The sequence below is a fragment of the Lissotriton helveticus genome, chromosome 2_2 (assembly GCF_964261635.1).
Source record: "Lissotriton helveticus chromosome 2_2, aLisHel1.1, whole genome shotgun sequence".
Taxonomy (NCBI): Eukaryota; Metazoa; Chordata; class Amphibia; order Caudata; family Salamandridae; genus Lissotriton; species Lissotriton helveticus.
The window spans coordinates 522,130,342-522,146,140 of record NC_136060.1 but is presented as its reverse complement, the minus strand read 5'-3'; the positions used below and the strand labels follow the sequence as shown (position 1 = coordinate 522,146,140).

Below are 15,799 nucleotides of genomic sequence, written 5' to 3'. Positions count from 1 at the left end.
AGTTGAGTGCGTTTAGTCAAATGTATATGTGTATGTAAATATATTTTAATCATTTTAAACATCATATGGCTCAGAAACCATATCAATGTTTTTACAGTATTATTTTATACTATTGCTTTTAATGTATGCACTTTACTTAACTATAAGTATTGCAATAATATCGATCCATTTCTCTTGTACGAGAAAAGAGACTGATCAATAAATAACATCTTTTATTGAACACGCCCGTCTCTTCCTTTTCTCTACACTCTGATGAGACTAAGAATGCACGTACTGACTGAGTAAAATAATTGCCTTGTGCTCACACGACTCTTGAGATTGACTCTTGATTAGGGGAGAGCAAAGTTGTCATGTTCTATGGTTGTCAGAAACTAAATCCCTTCTTGTCTAATCAGGGGAGTTAATCCTTCCTTGAACATTCGAGAAAGTTTCTAGCGAACTCTGAGCTTAGCTGGCAAACCCAAAAATTAAGTCTAGTATCGACAGTAGTAGACCTAGTTAACATCTGGTCTAGGCCTTTACTGCTGTAGGTACTATTCCAATGCGCAGAGCCTATTGGGAAAATAGGAGCTACACTACATGGCGCCCAACGCGTTTGGAAAGGGCGATAAAACTAACGTAAGGCGTTTAGAGTAACTCAGTCGTGCTTTCTCACTCAGACCCCTTTTCCCAAATACTCCAAAGACGTCTGGAGTGGGTGAAAGGTTATAATATCCTCCAAAACCTCGCAGGAGGGAACTCCTATGTATGGTTCTTGGTCTAGTCAACGTTGAAGGATAAAACAGTTCCAAAATATTGTGCATCTAATCTCTGTTTCCATAAAGAAACCTGATCTGCAAATAAACATAATACCATCCTGTCAGCAAAATGGACAGCGATGAAGAACGAGAGGTTACTAGATTAGCTACTGAAATAGCAGATGCTGATGCTACCATGCAAGCAGCAGACGCGGATATAATACTCATTCCGGTCGCCAAAAGGAGATCTATAACCTTAAAACTTATAGAAAATGGACTGACACCTAGAGGTGGCACAGTCATATTCGTAATCGAGGCACACGAATATCGGCAGACAGAGGTATACTATACATGGATACATTTTCCAGCAGCTAATACTATAACAAAGTACTTCCACTATTACAAAGTAGAGGAACCTCCTAATGAGTACACTCCTTTCGAGGAAGTGGAAGTACCACTCAAATTCCAAGAGCATTTGCTCTTATTTGATGGCGCCCTAAAACATAATAATCACATTACAAGGCTCGGTCCTTTAGGAAGACCAGGAGCAACGTGGCCGGTCCTAGCCGGATACACACCATATCCAGACATCGAAAGAATGCCTGCAGCAGAGCTGTTAATACAGCTAAAACAACTACTAAAAATTCACAGACAATTAGTTCAGTATGTAATGCGGACTTCAACAATTCAGCCAGCGATTAAACTTCCACAGCTGACCCCTCACCAGGGGAACACAAATAAAATTACACCACAGAACATCCAATCCTGCCTAGGTAAAGTTCCAGCTAAACGGGAACAGATACCATTCTGGTTGGCACAGAAAATTACCCAAATAGAGGCGGTGTTTCCTGACACCACCCCATTAGAAAAACACAGAATTCTGACTATATGTCTCCCAATGGGAATCGCACCACACATTGAGGACTGTGACACTTGGGGTACAGTCTTTGCTTCCATCTACACGAAAACGCACGGTGTTCCATCCATTTCGGTAATACCAGATGTGCTAAAACAAATTCAAGATGAATACGGTCCAGAACCTGCTTTAACTCTTGGTATGAAATTACTAAAAGACTTCAAGCAGGTCTCGGCTATATTACTAGCCAACATAAAGGGTGAAGAAGCAAACGTGGCGATCCGCCAGAGGTTAAAAGAGACAGATATAGCAGACCAACCAGCTGAAATTGCCAGAATCATAGAAAAATCCTATGAAGAACTAGGCAGAGATAGTCTAGGTGGAATACCAGTAAAACCGCAACTGACTACAAGTCCAGAAAAAATATTTTTTAATAATAATAATTCACCAAAAAAGAACTGGGATGGAAACAAACAATCCAATCCTAAAGAAAAGAAATTCCAGTCCAGAGGAAGGTCTCCTAGGCGAAGAGAGAAATCTCCAAACCCGAGACAAAGGTCACCTCAGAGTGAACCCTCTGGGAATAGATATAACCTTAGAAATAGGGATAATATTAAAAAACCTGATAGATATCAAGACATTGATACACGTCCCTCTCAATCTTTTCAGACTTCCTCGCAGAAATCGGAAAGAAGAGGACGATCAGAAGAGCACGCCAAGTCCAAAGACAAGGAACCTGCTCAACTGAAAAAGAAATCACAATTTCCAAAAAAGAAGGTAGCCAGTATCAAGGTAGTTAACAATGCCGAGAATACTGAGGACACAACTGAAAAACGGAGAATGGGCTCAGACAATGCTAGACAGCGCAGCAGAGGTGAGCATAGCTCGCAAAGTCCTGATGGATCATCTGGAGACAGTGGACACGAATGAATATCTTCAAGTGGAAACTGCAGATACCAGAGTTAGCAAGCCCCACAAAATATACGAGATAACATTACGTATAGAGGGAGATAAGACTAGGAAAATAAGGGGACTATTTTGGGATAACCTCTCAAAGGGTTATGACATACTTCTAGCTGAAAAAGACTGGCCACCAGAGTTTGTCAGGGAGTGCCCTCATGGCGAAGAAGTAATTATGCCTGCCTTCTCGAATCAAATACCGATTCATAAAAAATACACACTTGCTAGAAAGTGGGCAGTGGCCTTAGCACCTGCTTTATATAAAAATCATGTAGGATGGGATGAGGATTCTCCTCCTCACAAAGTCCAGTTAAAATCACAACCAACTGCACAAAGGCAGTACCCAATTAAGCAAGAAGCTAAAAAACAAGTAAATGAAATACTAGATCAGCTAGAATACCAGGGGGTGATTGAAACTTGCACCTCACAAATGAACAATCCTTTGTTTCCGGTCTCCAAACCAGACAATTCGTACCGTCTAGTTTTGGATTACCGACACCTTAACACATGTTGCAAAACTTTTGCAGTGCAAAACTCACACAGTGCTGCACTAATGAATAACATAGTGCGCAAAAAATACAAAACTACCTTGGACATCTCCAACGGATTCTTTTGTCAAAACATAGCACCAGAGAGCAGATATTTAACAGCTTTCTCAGTAAATGGCACTCAAAAACAATTCTGTCGGTTAGCCCAGGGGTACAAGAACAGCCCGGGGGTATTCTCAGCGAGAGTAACAGAATTACTACAACTATATGATGATGAAGCATTATCTTATGTCGATGACATTTACTTAACAGATGATGACTTGGAGACTCACTTGAAAAGAGTGAACACCATAATACTTGGTTTCGCTGCAGAGGGTTACAAATTCAACTTCAAAAAGTCCAGAATTGCCCATCTGACAGTCCTATTCTTAGGATATGAGTTATCAAGTGAAGGCAAAAGCCTGGCAGACAATTTCCTAGAGAAATGTGCCGTAATCCAAGCTCCTAAAACACTAAAAAACCTACAGTCAATTCTAGGCTTCCTAAATTTCGGAAGAACTTACATTGCAAATTACGCAGAAAGGGTCAAACCCCTTTACGATCTAATTAAACCAGATTTTAAAAGATCCAGTTGGACTCAAACACACACAGAAATTTTGAGATCCTTACAAACAGACATGCTAATTAAAACAAAATTAGAAACCCGTGATAATACACGCAACCTTGTGATCCGAGTCATCCCAGGGAGATGCGGATTCACATACCTAACCTCTAATGAGGGAGATAAGGTACCAATTGCATTCAAATCACATTTGTACACAAAAGCTGAACAGAGATTCAACAACAAAGGAAAAATTGTTCAAGCAGTTCAAACCGCAATAGCTAGAGAAAAAGACATAGCTGACGGTAGACATATCACAGTCAGAACAGCTGAATCAGCCTTTGAGGCATTAACAACACCGTGTAATTTACCAACAACAACATTGGATCCAGAATGGTTACAATGGGTAAATTCAATCACAACGGACAAAGTATATTACTTCTTTGATCCAGAACTAGAAGAGTTAAAAAATCTAAAATATGAAAAGACGTATCCTCTACCAATCGACATTCTGCCTCTACGACATTACGCCTGTGTAATCTATACAGACGGACATGCTCAACCCTCCGTTTGGGGAGAACATGCATACAATCCCACATGTGAGATTACAAAAGAAGTGTGGCACGGAGGTAAACTAAGACCTCTATTAACAAAATCACACTCAGTAGAAACTAATTCAGAACTACAAACTGAAATAATAGCTTTGAAAATGGCGCTAGATAATGCGGATCGCGAATTCCCGACACTTATAGTGTCAGATTCATATTTCTGCGTCAAAGCATATAACAAGGATTTGCAGACATGGATTCAGAACGGTTACAAAGATGACACAGGTGCACCAATAAAGCAGAGACTTCTCTGGGAACAAGTAGCTCTTTTGAAGAAAGAACTACCAAAGACTCACGTGACTCACTCACTGAGTCATCAACGTGATGGCGTTCACGTTGTGGGGAATTCATTGGCTGAGACAGCCGCAGCGGCAGCCAGTAAACCGGCTCCCGTAGATCGAAAAAAGCGTACATTAAAATACATTGACGGCGAAACATTGCTGGCGGTGAAAACGTCATCAAAAGGCGACTGCTCAGCGTTACCGATCAACTATCCACTCAATTACACATACATCATAGATGCAAACTCCATTCCTTTTGCTCGAATCCCTGGAGTGGGGGATAGAGTGATTCCAAACATGGACAGGAGAAACTTGTTAATCGCAGACGCACACATGGGCGAGGGTCTCAGACACCATAAATTAAAAGATTCTCTGGAAGAATTACAATCACGGTACTGGTGGCCAGGCATGAGCCTGCACTACACCATGTTTGTAAAAAACTGCCCAAACTGCAACAGAGATCGCAGTGGGGAGAGAAGCAGTTTAATACCTCGTCGTAGCAAGGCGGATAATATTACCAACAAAAAGAATGGCTTGCGATTAACATATACAGGCTAGTTTCCACTTATAATATAGATCAACAGCACTCGGCTGACGTCCGGACTGTTATACAAGATTTGCGAGTCTAAATGGCATATACGCTAAGAGCATGCTACGTTCGACCATTTTTTTCTTTTTCTCAGGCAATCCAGCCTGGGGGGGGGAAAGAATGGCCAAATGAGCACAGCCCAGCGGGAATCTTCTCACTTCCTTCCTGAGGGTATGGGATGGTGTAAAGAAAAAACCAAGACAGAAAGCAATCTATAATAGAAAGGATATTAGGTTCGGGAGCTGGGTGGGTCAAACATCTAATAAGTGTCCAACGTAGTCTAAATAACTTGCCAAGAAATTCTCTGAAGGGATTCAGTCCGTACGAATTATTATTCGGAACTAGGATGTTGATCTCTGACCTTGATAGTCAGACTTCAGTGGTAACAGAAAAAAGCTTTGATGTCAAAGACCGTTTGGCTATTTTGCAGGACTTAAACAAAACAAGAAAAGACCTGAGCAACATACAGTTGAAACAACAGCCAACGACCACTGAAGATTCACCACCTGTCCCAGCAAGACCTGTCTGGATTCCAAAAGTCGGGGATCTAGTCAGGGAGAAGATCGCGGTAAAGAAGGAATTTGGGCCTTCTTACAGAAAAGCAGTTCCTGTATTGTCTGTCAACGGGACAAGATCAGTTGTACTACCGCCACTTGCTGGAAAAAAGGAGAACCGAGTTGTATCCATCGACCTGGTAAAACCACAACATGTGGCCGATAACCAACGGTAGGCCAAGTGGACTCCCAATAAGTAGCAGAACACCAAGGTTTGCTACCAGTACAGAGGTCCTATCAAAGAGGCTCATCACATTCGAAACGCCAACAGAAGAACAACAAGGACTATGCAACAATGCAATAGAACTAAGACCTCTGAAAACCCAAATAAAGACATTTAGCAGAGACACACCAATCTATACAGAAGTACCAAGTGAAAATGCAAGAAACAAAAATCCTGAACCAATTGGAACAATTGATAGAACTGCATCTGGTTACTTCATCAACTTCGATGATTCCTCTGACGGCTTCAGCGAACAAAAGACACAGCCATCACCAAAATCCTTTAAAGACAAAGCAAAGGAACTTTTGAAACAACTAAAAGAAACATATCTGATTTCTCCATGGATTGAATTTTGGGTGGGTTTTGGTGCATTTATCCTCATACTTTGGCTCATCATGGTATTTACCTTGGGACGCTTCATTGAGGGAAAATATGCTAAAATGGACACAGCAAGTCAGAACATCAACTTGGTCCTCAAACCACACACATCTTCACACGTCGAGAAACGAGAACTTTCTTCAGAACTTTCTTCAGCCAACTTCACAGCAATTCCAATACCTGGTGGGGTAGCCTGGGACAACACTGACTATGAAATTTATGGTCCGGTCGAGATCCTGAAATATCCACACCAAATTAAGATCTCTTTGAGTGACTTTGCAAAACCAAACTCATTTGCTGATGATTGGGACTTTGAAAGTATAAACAATATGATGTCTGACTTAGTAATGTCTGCTAAATTTACAAAACATGATTATTTGCAAGGTTCTACAAATTATGATAGTATGTATTGCTATAACCACTATGGTAACCATTTCTTGCATAAATCTGCACAACCTAGAAATGTTTTAAATTTTAATCAATGGGAACATTGTGCTACACCTCCAAAAGGGAGCTCTAGAACCGTTTATGACAAATATTCATACTTTCAAGGTTTTAACACTAGTAATGCTGAAACATTTTATTATAAATTGTCAAACAAGACAGGGACCAAAACCATGATAACCAACACAAAATTGATTTATTCTGATTCATTCTTTGAAAAAATGAATACTTTTGGATTCGATTATTGGGACAAAAATGTTGATTTGAAAAGTGTTTGGGGCACAAAAGAATGGCAAGTACAGGGTTTAGAAGCTTTGTTTAGAGCCTGCATGATCCCAGAACAAATGATATTTTTAAATGACACTGTTCAACAAACCACCTGTCTTGGCTTAGCCAAAATCAAAGATTTAAATAACCTGTCTATTCCAAAGCCAACAAAGTTTAGCAATAACTCTGATACAGATGAAGAAATAGACATAAACCATATACTTAACCAAAACAGAACACATCCTGATTGGAAACAATGGTTGATCTGGCCCACAGATACAAATAACTGTCAAGATAGATTCCTGAATAAAACACAGGGTTTCAAAATGACCAGGCCAGACCCTAGATATCCCCAAAGACATCACCCAGGGATAATAACAACCTACAGTGTGGGCAAATTATGCCTTCAATGGCTACAAACTTCCACACTGCCTGAAATTAAGCAACACCTAACTTTACTTACTGATGGTGCTGACTTGCGTGATTTCATAATGGGACCACGCAAACAGCGTCAAAAGCGCTTCATAGCAGCCTCTGTATATGCAGCATACAATGAGGCCTGGAAGGTTACTCAAATTGAGACAGCAGAAAGAATACGGGAAATTGACCGTATTAATTTGGAAAAATCACTTTCTGTAGTGGACAATGGGTTAATGACTCTGTCCTCCAGAATTTTTTCATTGGACAGCATTGTGTCTTCAGCAATCGATATATTATCGCAAGACTTACTGTTATTACAACATGGTCAGTCACAATTGCGTTCTATTGTACAGCTTGGCTGGACGTTACAAAATCTGCGTTCAGGCTATGTGCCTTGGCGTTTAATCAACACTACGTCACTATTCCAAATCTTTAACCTTACTGATAGACAAATCGGTATGGCGCAGAAGGGTGCTGATTATACAATCTTGAGCATTGAAAAACTAGAAAGATTACCAATGACAATGTCAGAACGACCTGTCAGTGAATGGATAATCCACGGAATCATAAATATTCCAATCTCAACCTTCAGGTTTCAATACTGCCAAAAATATATACAGGCTGGCATGTACGAGAAATTGGGAAAGGGGTACCTTAAAACAACTTGGAACCTGCCCTATTCACATGCATGTGTCAGTAACAAAGGACAGAAAGTGTTTCTTAGTGGCAACAATTGTGCTATGTCACTAAGCGGCACGCTTCTGTGTAACGGTATTAGTTTGCACGGAGCCTGTGAAGGGAATTCATACAACCTTTCATGTCACCAGCAAGGCGCACCTGCAACTGAAATAGAACCATTCTTTCAAAGACTCTATAATGGGAGTTACATTCTTATTGTAGACCGCAGATGTTGTAGTCTTATGCCCGGGACTCCTTATCTCGTCACTACGACGGCGAAGGTCAAGTGCTGTGGACGTTCTTTGTTCCCCAGCTCCTTTCCAGACAGGGAGGCGAGGGCATGGCCCAGTTTGAAAATTACTTCTATTCGAATAGACACTTTAAGCAGAATGAAAACAGTGCTTCTTCAGACGCCTACAAGGCTCACGTCATCAAAAGAAACGTATGATCTACAAGTCGCAAGGACGACTGCAGAGATACATACATTATTATCAACCAATTCCCCCGTACATTTCGCGGAAATCCTGAGCGAAATCTTAAATATTTCTGATACCACTGGGGTCTCAAAGGTATTTAAGACAGTATTTTCGATGGCATTAACACCATTCAAAGCCATACTGGGTATTTTTCCAGATTTCGTCCATTCGATTTTTGGCGGACTTCCCCTGATCCTGGGACTAATTGCAGGAATCATATTCCTAGTCCTTATTTTTCGTTATGGCAACCCATGTCACAGACCAAACTCTGACGACAATGGAAGAAACGATCCTAGCCATTGGATACCGGGACCGGATATCAAAAATCCTGGGACTCTCCCGGCTTAGAGACCTGAACATGACTTGGTTTCTATCATTTCGACCAATGTGGCAAAGGTGTGTTTTACCTGTACTAAGGTGTCTGCTATGCGGAGAAGAATGCGTGTTAGACACCTGTCTGACGCTACAATCGGATGCGCCGGTGGATGCAGATACACTGTTGGTTCCTACCAAGGTTCACGCACTGTGCTGCCCTCAAAGGCTGCCAATTCTGATGACGGCATTCCTGGAATCTTCACCACTGCGATTGAAGAGTAGTGAAGTTCAAGATGAAAGCAGCATCGAACAGGTACGACCTTCTGTCAGCAATGCAAATCAGAATGTCAATGGAGACAATCATGCGCATGAATGCATGGTTACCCCTATTTCCGACTTAGAGGAACTTTCCCATGAAGCTGTTGACAGTTTTTTCGAAAGCCTGAATGATATGATGTTCTCTCCGGAACAGAAATAGAGACTTTTGAGTAAACTCGCACACGGCGTTCCCTGAATTCGGCCTTCAACTTTAACAATAAAGTCACATGAACAATTACAATCCAGTTCACGGACAGCAACTTTTTTCAGCAAACCCTTAAAATATTTTTCTATATATTTTTCCCCGGGACACTGATCTTCTGCTTAAAGTAAGAAACTATTCCAAGAGAACTAAGATTTCTATTTTTTTTAGATACTTTATAGACTTTATATAGACTTTAGCTGCCCGCTGGTATGTTCACAATATATTTTATGTGATGAAATGGTTTCGACTTTTTTTCTGTATAGCCATATTAAGAGCCATTTCATGTGTATTTCTCATATACCAACAAGCAATAATGCATAAAATGCGTGTTTACTTTTGCATTTAATTCATAGCTTAAGTGCATACAATATATATGACTGCAATTTTTCAGTATATTTGAAAATTTCAAAATGCATTTATGTATTTTGGGGTGGTAAGGTATACACTATACTCTATAGTATGTTGTACTATGTTATACTATGCATAGATTAGTAGATATGACCATAGTTAGCGTGGAGTGGGTGTCGTGTATTTCTATAGGTTCTGAATCGATCCCCCTATTCCTGACCCTATTCTGGTTAAACTAACTATCAAGTTAACTAACAGTCAGCCCATGAGGCAAGAAAACCCCCATGATGCAGATACCGTTATCTGACGCAGTCACACTACGGCACAGGAACGTGTTATCTGATTAGGTCATAACGCTTGAGATCTAATTAGACAAGCGACATTCCTCCAGCCCCTGATAAGGCATACGACGTTCTCATAACAAATCAAACCTATGACAACCTGGATAATCCGTGCGGCCATTGTTTTGATTTCACAGAGAACTTTAGTAAAGAATGTGCTAACGAGCAAGTCGTATGACATCTTTATTGACGTACCTATGTCCATCCTTACGTCAATCTCGGCACCTTTAAGGTATAAATATTGCCGACCTTGCCCTATGCAAACACACGCGTGGTGACAAGACGGAGCAGCCATACTTGCCGAAGCCAAGAGCAGAAGCAGACCCCGCAGGCAACAGCCCCGCCTTCCTGACGCGCTGAGAGACGCGCTGCTATCTCAAGCCGAGAGACCCAGCACCGGCGCTTCCGGGCAGCCCTCGCAGGCAGCCTGGAATATCGAGAGCAGAGAAAGAGATACCATTCCTCATTCATCCTAAATTCCAGGTACAGAACTGAATAACCCCTCCTAGAGAATTCTTTAGTTATTCACTTGGCAAAAACAAACTTAACTTAAACTGTAACTTTCTATTCCCGCCCACGTATTAGACTTAGGTCAGGTACACGGGGTAGGCGTATTTAGAAACACCAGTTGAGTGCGTTTAGTCAAATGTATATGTGTATGTAAATATATTTTAATCATTTTAAACATCATATGGCTCAGAAACCATATCAATGTTTTTACAGTATTATTTTATACTATTGCTTTTAATGTATGCACTTTACTTAACTATAAGTATTGCAATAATATCGATCCATTTCTCTTGTACGAGAAAAGAGACTGATCAATAAATAACATCTTTTATTGAACACGCCCGTCTCTTCCTTTTCTCTACACTCTGATGAGACTAAGAATGCACGTACTGACTGAGTAAAATAATTGCCTTGTGCTCACACGACTCTTGAGATTGACTCTTGATTAGGGGAGAGCAAAGTTGTCATGTTCTATGGTTGTCAGAAACTAAATCCCTTCTTGTCTAATCAGGGGAGTTAATCCTTCCTTGAACATTCGAGAAAGTTTCTAGCGAACTCTGAGCTTAGCTGGCAAACCCAAAAATTAAGTCTAGTATCGACAGTAGTAGACCTAGTTAACGTCTGGTCTAGGCCTTTACTGCTGTAGGTACTATTCCAATGCGCAGAGCCTATTGGGAAAATAGGAGCTACACTACAAAGGCACCACTCGTATAGTACACGATGCACCGCCTGGCCCGCACCACAGCTCCAACGCAATTCAATACCTGCGGATGCCTGCAGTTTGCCAGTGCTCACACCAAGTCCCTCATTGACAGCGCTTGCATCCTGTTATCATGGTGCCCATAACTGCTGAGGGTGACTCCCAAAAAATTGCTGACTTTGCATCGTCACTGGAACTGATGCCTCAATGCTGATGCAACCATCTTCCCCTGTCCTGGACATGACATTTTGCGTCCTCACGGAAATGATGCCTTGCCTCCCCCGTGGCCGTCAGGTAGCCGGCTTTGACCTCGGCACTGACGCCACACCTCTACGATGCCTTATATTTTCATAGAATTAGCTTCCACTGTACTGTTTGGTTTGGGGTGTGTATGACACCGTACCTTATGCTGCACTCCTCGCGGTCGGTGTCGTACGGTGGATTTATTGCTGTCACAATGTTGTAATAGTTCCAGGTAGAGCTATTTGTTTTCTACAACCTTTATTTTTGCTGTAACTATCTAAAATTCATATTTTTGTTACCTCTATGTTTTATTTTATTGTCATTTTGGTCTTGTTGAGTTTAGATAGATACTTTATTTTTCTAAATTGTGTGGTGTCCATTTCTGGTATTATCACTATATTACTGTGTATTTTGAGTACAAGTACTTTACACATTGCCTTTGGGATAAGCCTGTCAGCTCCTACCAAGCTACCCAGGAGCTGGGTAGGGGTTATCTAAAGTATGTGTCCCCCTTACCCTGACTAGAAGCAAGGGTCCCTATTTTGACAAAGCTACCTATCTCTGCCACATTGTTGGTCAGCAGTGATGATTTGATGTTGTATTTGTACTTGACCCCCAGTGATAGGTGTACCTCACTAGTTTAGTGCAGACAACTATGCAACCAAATACTGTGTTTTAATGTTGGTTTTATTTTTTATGTGACCCTGGAAGCATCCACGCTCCATGTTGCTAATTGCTAACCAGCAGAAGAAGCAGAATTAGAGTTTAGCGTTGACATGTTGCATACCTACAAAGTAAAGCTGCACAAGCGATTTTGCTAAAACTTTGGATGCCCCATTAGAAGAGGAGCTGCAGAAGGCCTTGAGTGCCTGGTGGGAGGCCAGAGAAGCTGGGGAGACAGATGATGCAGTTGGCGGTGTACCAGAGAGCATCTACAGATCCCAGGATTTGCCTATTGGGAGAGCAGCCTCTGTGGCAATCATTCTTCCAGGAATTTTTTTCCAGAGGATTTAGAGAAAAGGTAAAGGGCCTGAGATCATGAGTTGGAGGTCATGAGGCTCCATGCAAAGGCAGAGGTCAGCAAGAATGCGTATGCATTGGAAGAGAAAACGATTGATCTCGGCACATGAGATGAGAATGAAATAGGTAGATGATGAGCTCAAAAGGCTTGTGGCCATGAGAGTCCTAGAAAAGATAAAGTAAATGTGGGTAGCTCAGTAAGGGAGCTCTGCTGAGTTGGAGGCGACAGCCAGGTGGGTGGAGACCAGCTCAAGTGGTGGCAGTAAAAATATAGGGCCTCATTTACGAGAAGTGGCGCATCGCTGCCTGATAACAGCGATGCGCCACTTCTCAGTTCGCCCTCCTTGCGACACTCCCCCTCCTTCCTAGATGTGTCACTTTGTAAATATGGCGCAACATGGCGCATTTTACGTCACTGGTGCGTCACAAAAAGATGATGCACCGGTGGCGCAAAAGTGACGCTGGGGCTCATAAATAAGCCCCATAGTGCCTAATGCTGAGGGAGAAGAAACGAGGTCGGACACCAAATGTGAAATTATACACAAAATATTTTATCATAAAGGGTTGTAGAGACCACTCCATAGATGTATTTGTAATTTCAGTGATAATTTATTGGTAACTTTGTCCAGCTATAAAGAAAGGTGCAAGTTCGATCCCAGCCACATCACATCTGGCATTGTAACGTTCTCCACCTCTCGGGTGCAGTAGTCAGCACAGACATCAAGGAATTTTTTTGTCACTTCCTATGGACAAAGTTCGAGGACATAGAGTACAATTCTCTCTGTAATCAATAAAACATGTCTCAATTTAAATTGCGAGCTCTTCTGACCGCAGAGTAGGTTTATGGAACAAAAAATGAAACATTTATGGAATACACTGTTGAAATATGTAGGTTTTAGGGTCATTCGTAGGATCCAATTTCTCGATGTGAAAGCATCTTCAAGCTGAAGCTGTACAATATTTTGCTAAGTGTCTTCTCCTGTGATATTTCCTCCCACATTTCATTCAATTCTGTCTTCTCAGACTTGGTAATATATGATGTGACATATCGAGCAGCAGCAATTGAGTTATCTGCAACATATTGTATGTCCACATCTTCAAAATCACCGGATTGAAATCATTAATGTACTTCGATTCTTCTGTTCTTTTAATATTATAAGTATTTTGGGTGATTTTTGAGTGCTAGTATGCCTCACTTCTGACATAAAACTGTTCACTCTTCCTTCCAATGACTAATGGTGCACTAAGCTAGTTATAACTTTCTCGCTCAGTGTGTACGTACCCTGTGATGATGGATGATTCGGGGGAAACGCACTCGGATCAATGTGTTTTTGTCTATTGAATTCTGCCTCAATAACGCCATGTGGTGATAACTTACAGTGCACTGAGTTAGAAGTACCTTTGGCGCTAAGTATGTATTACCGTTAGTTGTTGTTCTCATGTGTGACACATTTTTTTGTGTGGAAGCTATTACTGAAAAAAATGGGGATATCGGCTGTTTTCACTAGGTTCATAATAAAGTGATAATTTAAAATCACTGAAAAAACTATAGGTTTAAAGAAGATTATAATTAGAAATTAGCATTTAAAAAACCTTTGAAATTCACTAGAAAGAAAAAAATAGGTTTCAGGGACGTTATAGTTACAAATTTGCATTTAAAAAACCCTGCTCTTGTGTTCTTAATTTCCCTTTATTCCTCCCTCTCTTGGTCCCTGTATCTCTCTCTACCTCTCTCTTACTCCATATCCATCTCTCTATCTTACCTGTTCTCTCAAAGCCCCTATCTTGTTCTCACCCCATCTTCTCTCATCCTTTCTCTTTGTCTCTTTCTTTGTTCTCTCCCCACTTTCTCTCATTCTTTCTCTTTCTTTCTTGGTCTCACTCTATTTTTTCTCCTGCTTACTCTTGTTTTCCCTTTCACCCTTTCTTCCCCTCTCTACCTCTTGCTCTATCTTTATCTTTCTGTGTCTCTTTCATTTTCTCTCTCACCCTCCTCCCTTCCTCCCTGTGATTGGGTGAGATTGATATGAGGGCACTGTGCTGGGAGTTGCACTTAATATGTACATTTATGGTTTGAAATATAGTAAACGTTTAATTTCGCTCTGTTTCTTTGCAGTTGATTCAGATGTTGTTCGCCTCTCTAATGCTGCGGATCCTTGTACCGGGGTTGTGCTGGTTACCATAAATTACCTAGAAGGAACAATTTGTGACTTGAATTGGGATATGAACGATGCCGCAGTGGTCTGCAGACAGCTGGGGTGTGGAGTGCCAACCTCCGCACCTCGAGGGTCTGTCTTTGGAGTCCCCCCAAACAGGTTTCCTAGAATATCCAATGTGGGCTGCAGAGGAGATGAGTCCAGCGTGTTTAAGTGTTCCTATAGCTCCAACCCAGACACATCTTGTGCTAATAAAAGGGATGCGTCCGTACAGTGCACAGGTAAGAATCTTGTCAGATCCCACAAAGTAATTCAGACAAATCAGACATTTAGTCAAAATGTGGGTGGAAACCTATTGGAGCACATAGTACACTTTTGGTGTGTCACATTTGTGTTTCTTGGGTTTGTTCTACACAAACTCTTCATTCTCTTCCACTACCCGAATTCTAACCAGGAGGAAAGTTATTCAGTTGGCAATAAAGATCTGACTCTCCCGGTTATTGTCCTTCCATTTTGTGCCCTCTTGAAACATGTTGTTTTCCTTCTAAAAACTGGTTTGTAATATCTTTGCTAATAGTGGGCATACTCTATAGATTCAAAAAGTGAAGGTTATATTAAAAGTTTTTGCATTTAAGACCCCAGACTCAGATTCTGCAAAAATTGGCCATCTCTATGGGGTTGATGAAGGAGATATATCAACCCTAAGGGATCTAGGTCCGAATGTTGAAATAATTCCACTTTCTTTTCCTCTTCCTCCCTTCGTGTCCAGTCATATCTTTATGATATATAGACTTTTATTAATGGATGATCATCTTTTCGAAATGCAACCTCTCTTAAAGTAATTATTCTGGATTTTAAGTTAGATATTTCATCTAACACTGAAATCTGGATTATCAACTCTACATCAGACCTTTGCAAAGGTCTTACACTGGAGGACTACTCAATGGGAAATATTCTCAAGGAGTCATCGCCGAGTTACCAGCACTTTATTACAGTCAAAGTTGCAATAAATGTATCACCCCATTCACAAGCTGGTGCTAACAGCCCATAGCACCAGTTTACCCGCGACAGCAGCCGCAGAAA

The 15,799-nt window shown here is 41.1% G+C and overlaps 1 protein-coding gene across 1 annotated transcript in view; it reads left to right on the top strand.

Annotated features, from left to right (window-relative positions):
- The window catches only part of LOC144821929 (CD5 antigen-like), a 228,649-nt gene that overhangs the window by 30,422 nt on the left and 182,428 nt on the right, over nt 1–15,799 (top strand). Inside the window, exon 2 of the mRNA XM_078679079.1 lies at nt 14,677–14,997. Within this exon, the coding sequence (XP_078535205.1) occupies nt 14,677–14,997 (321 nt within the window). The remainder of the gene's footprint in view (nt 1–14,676; nt 14,998–15,799) is intronic.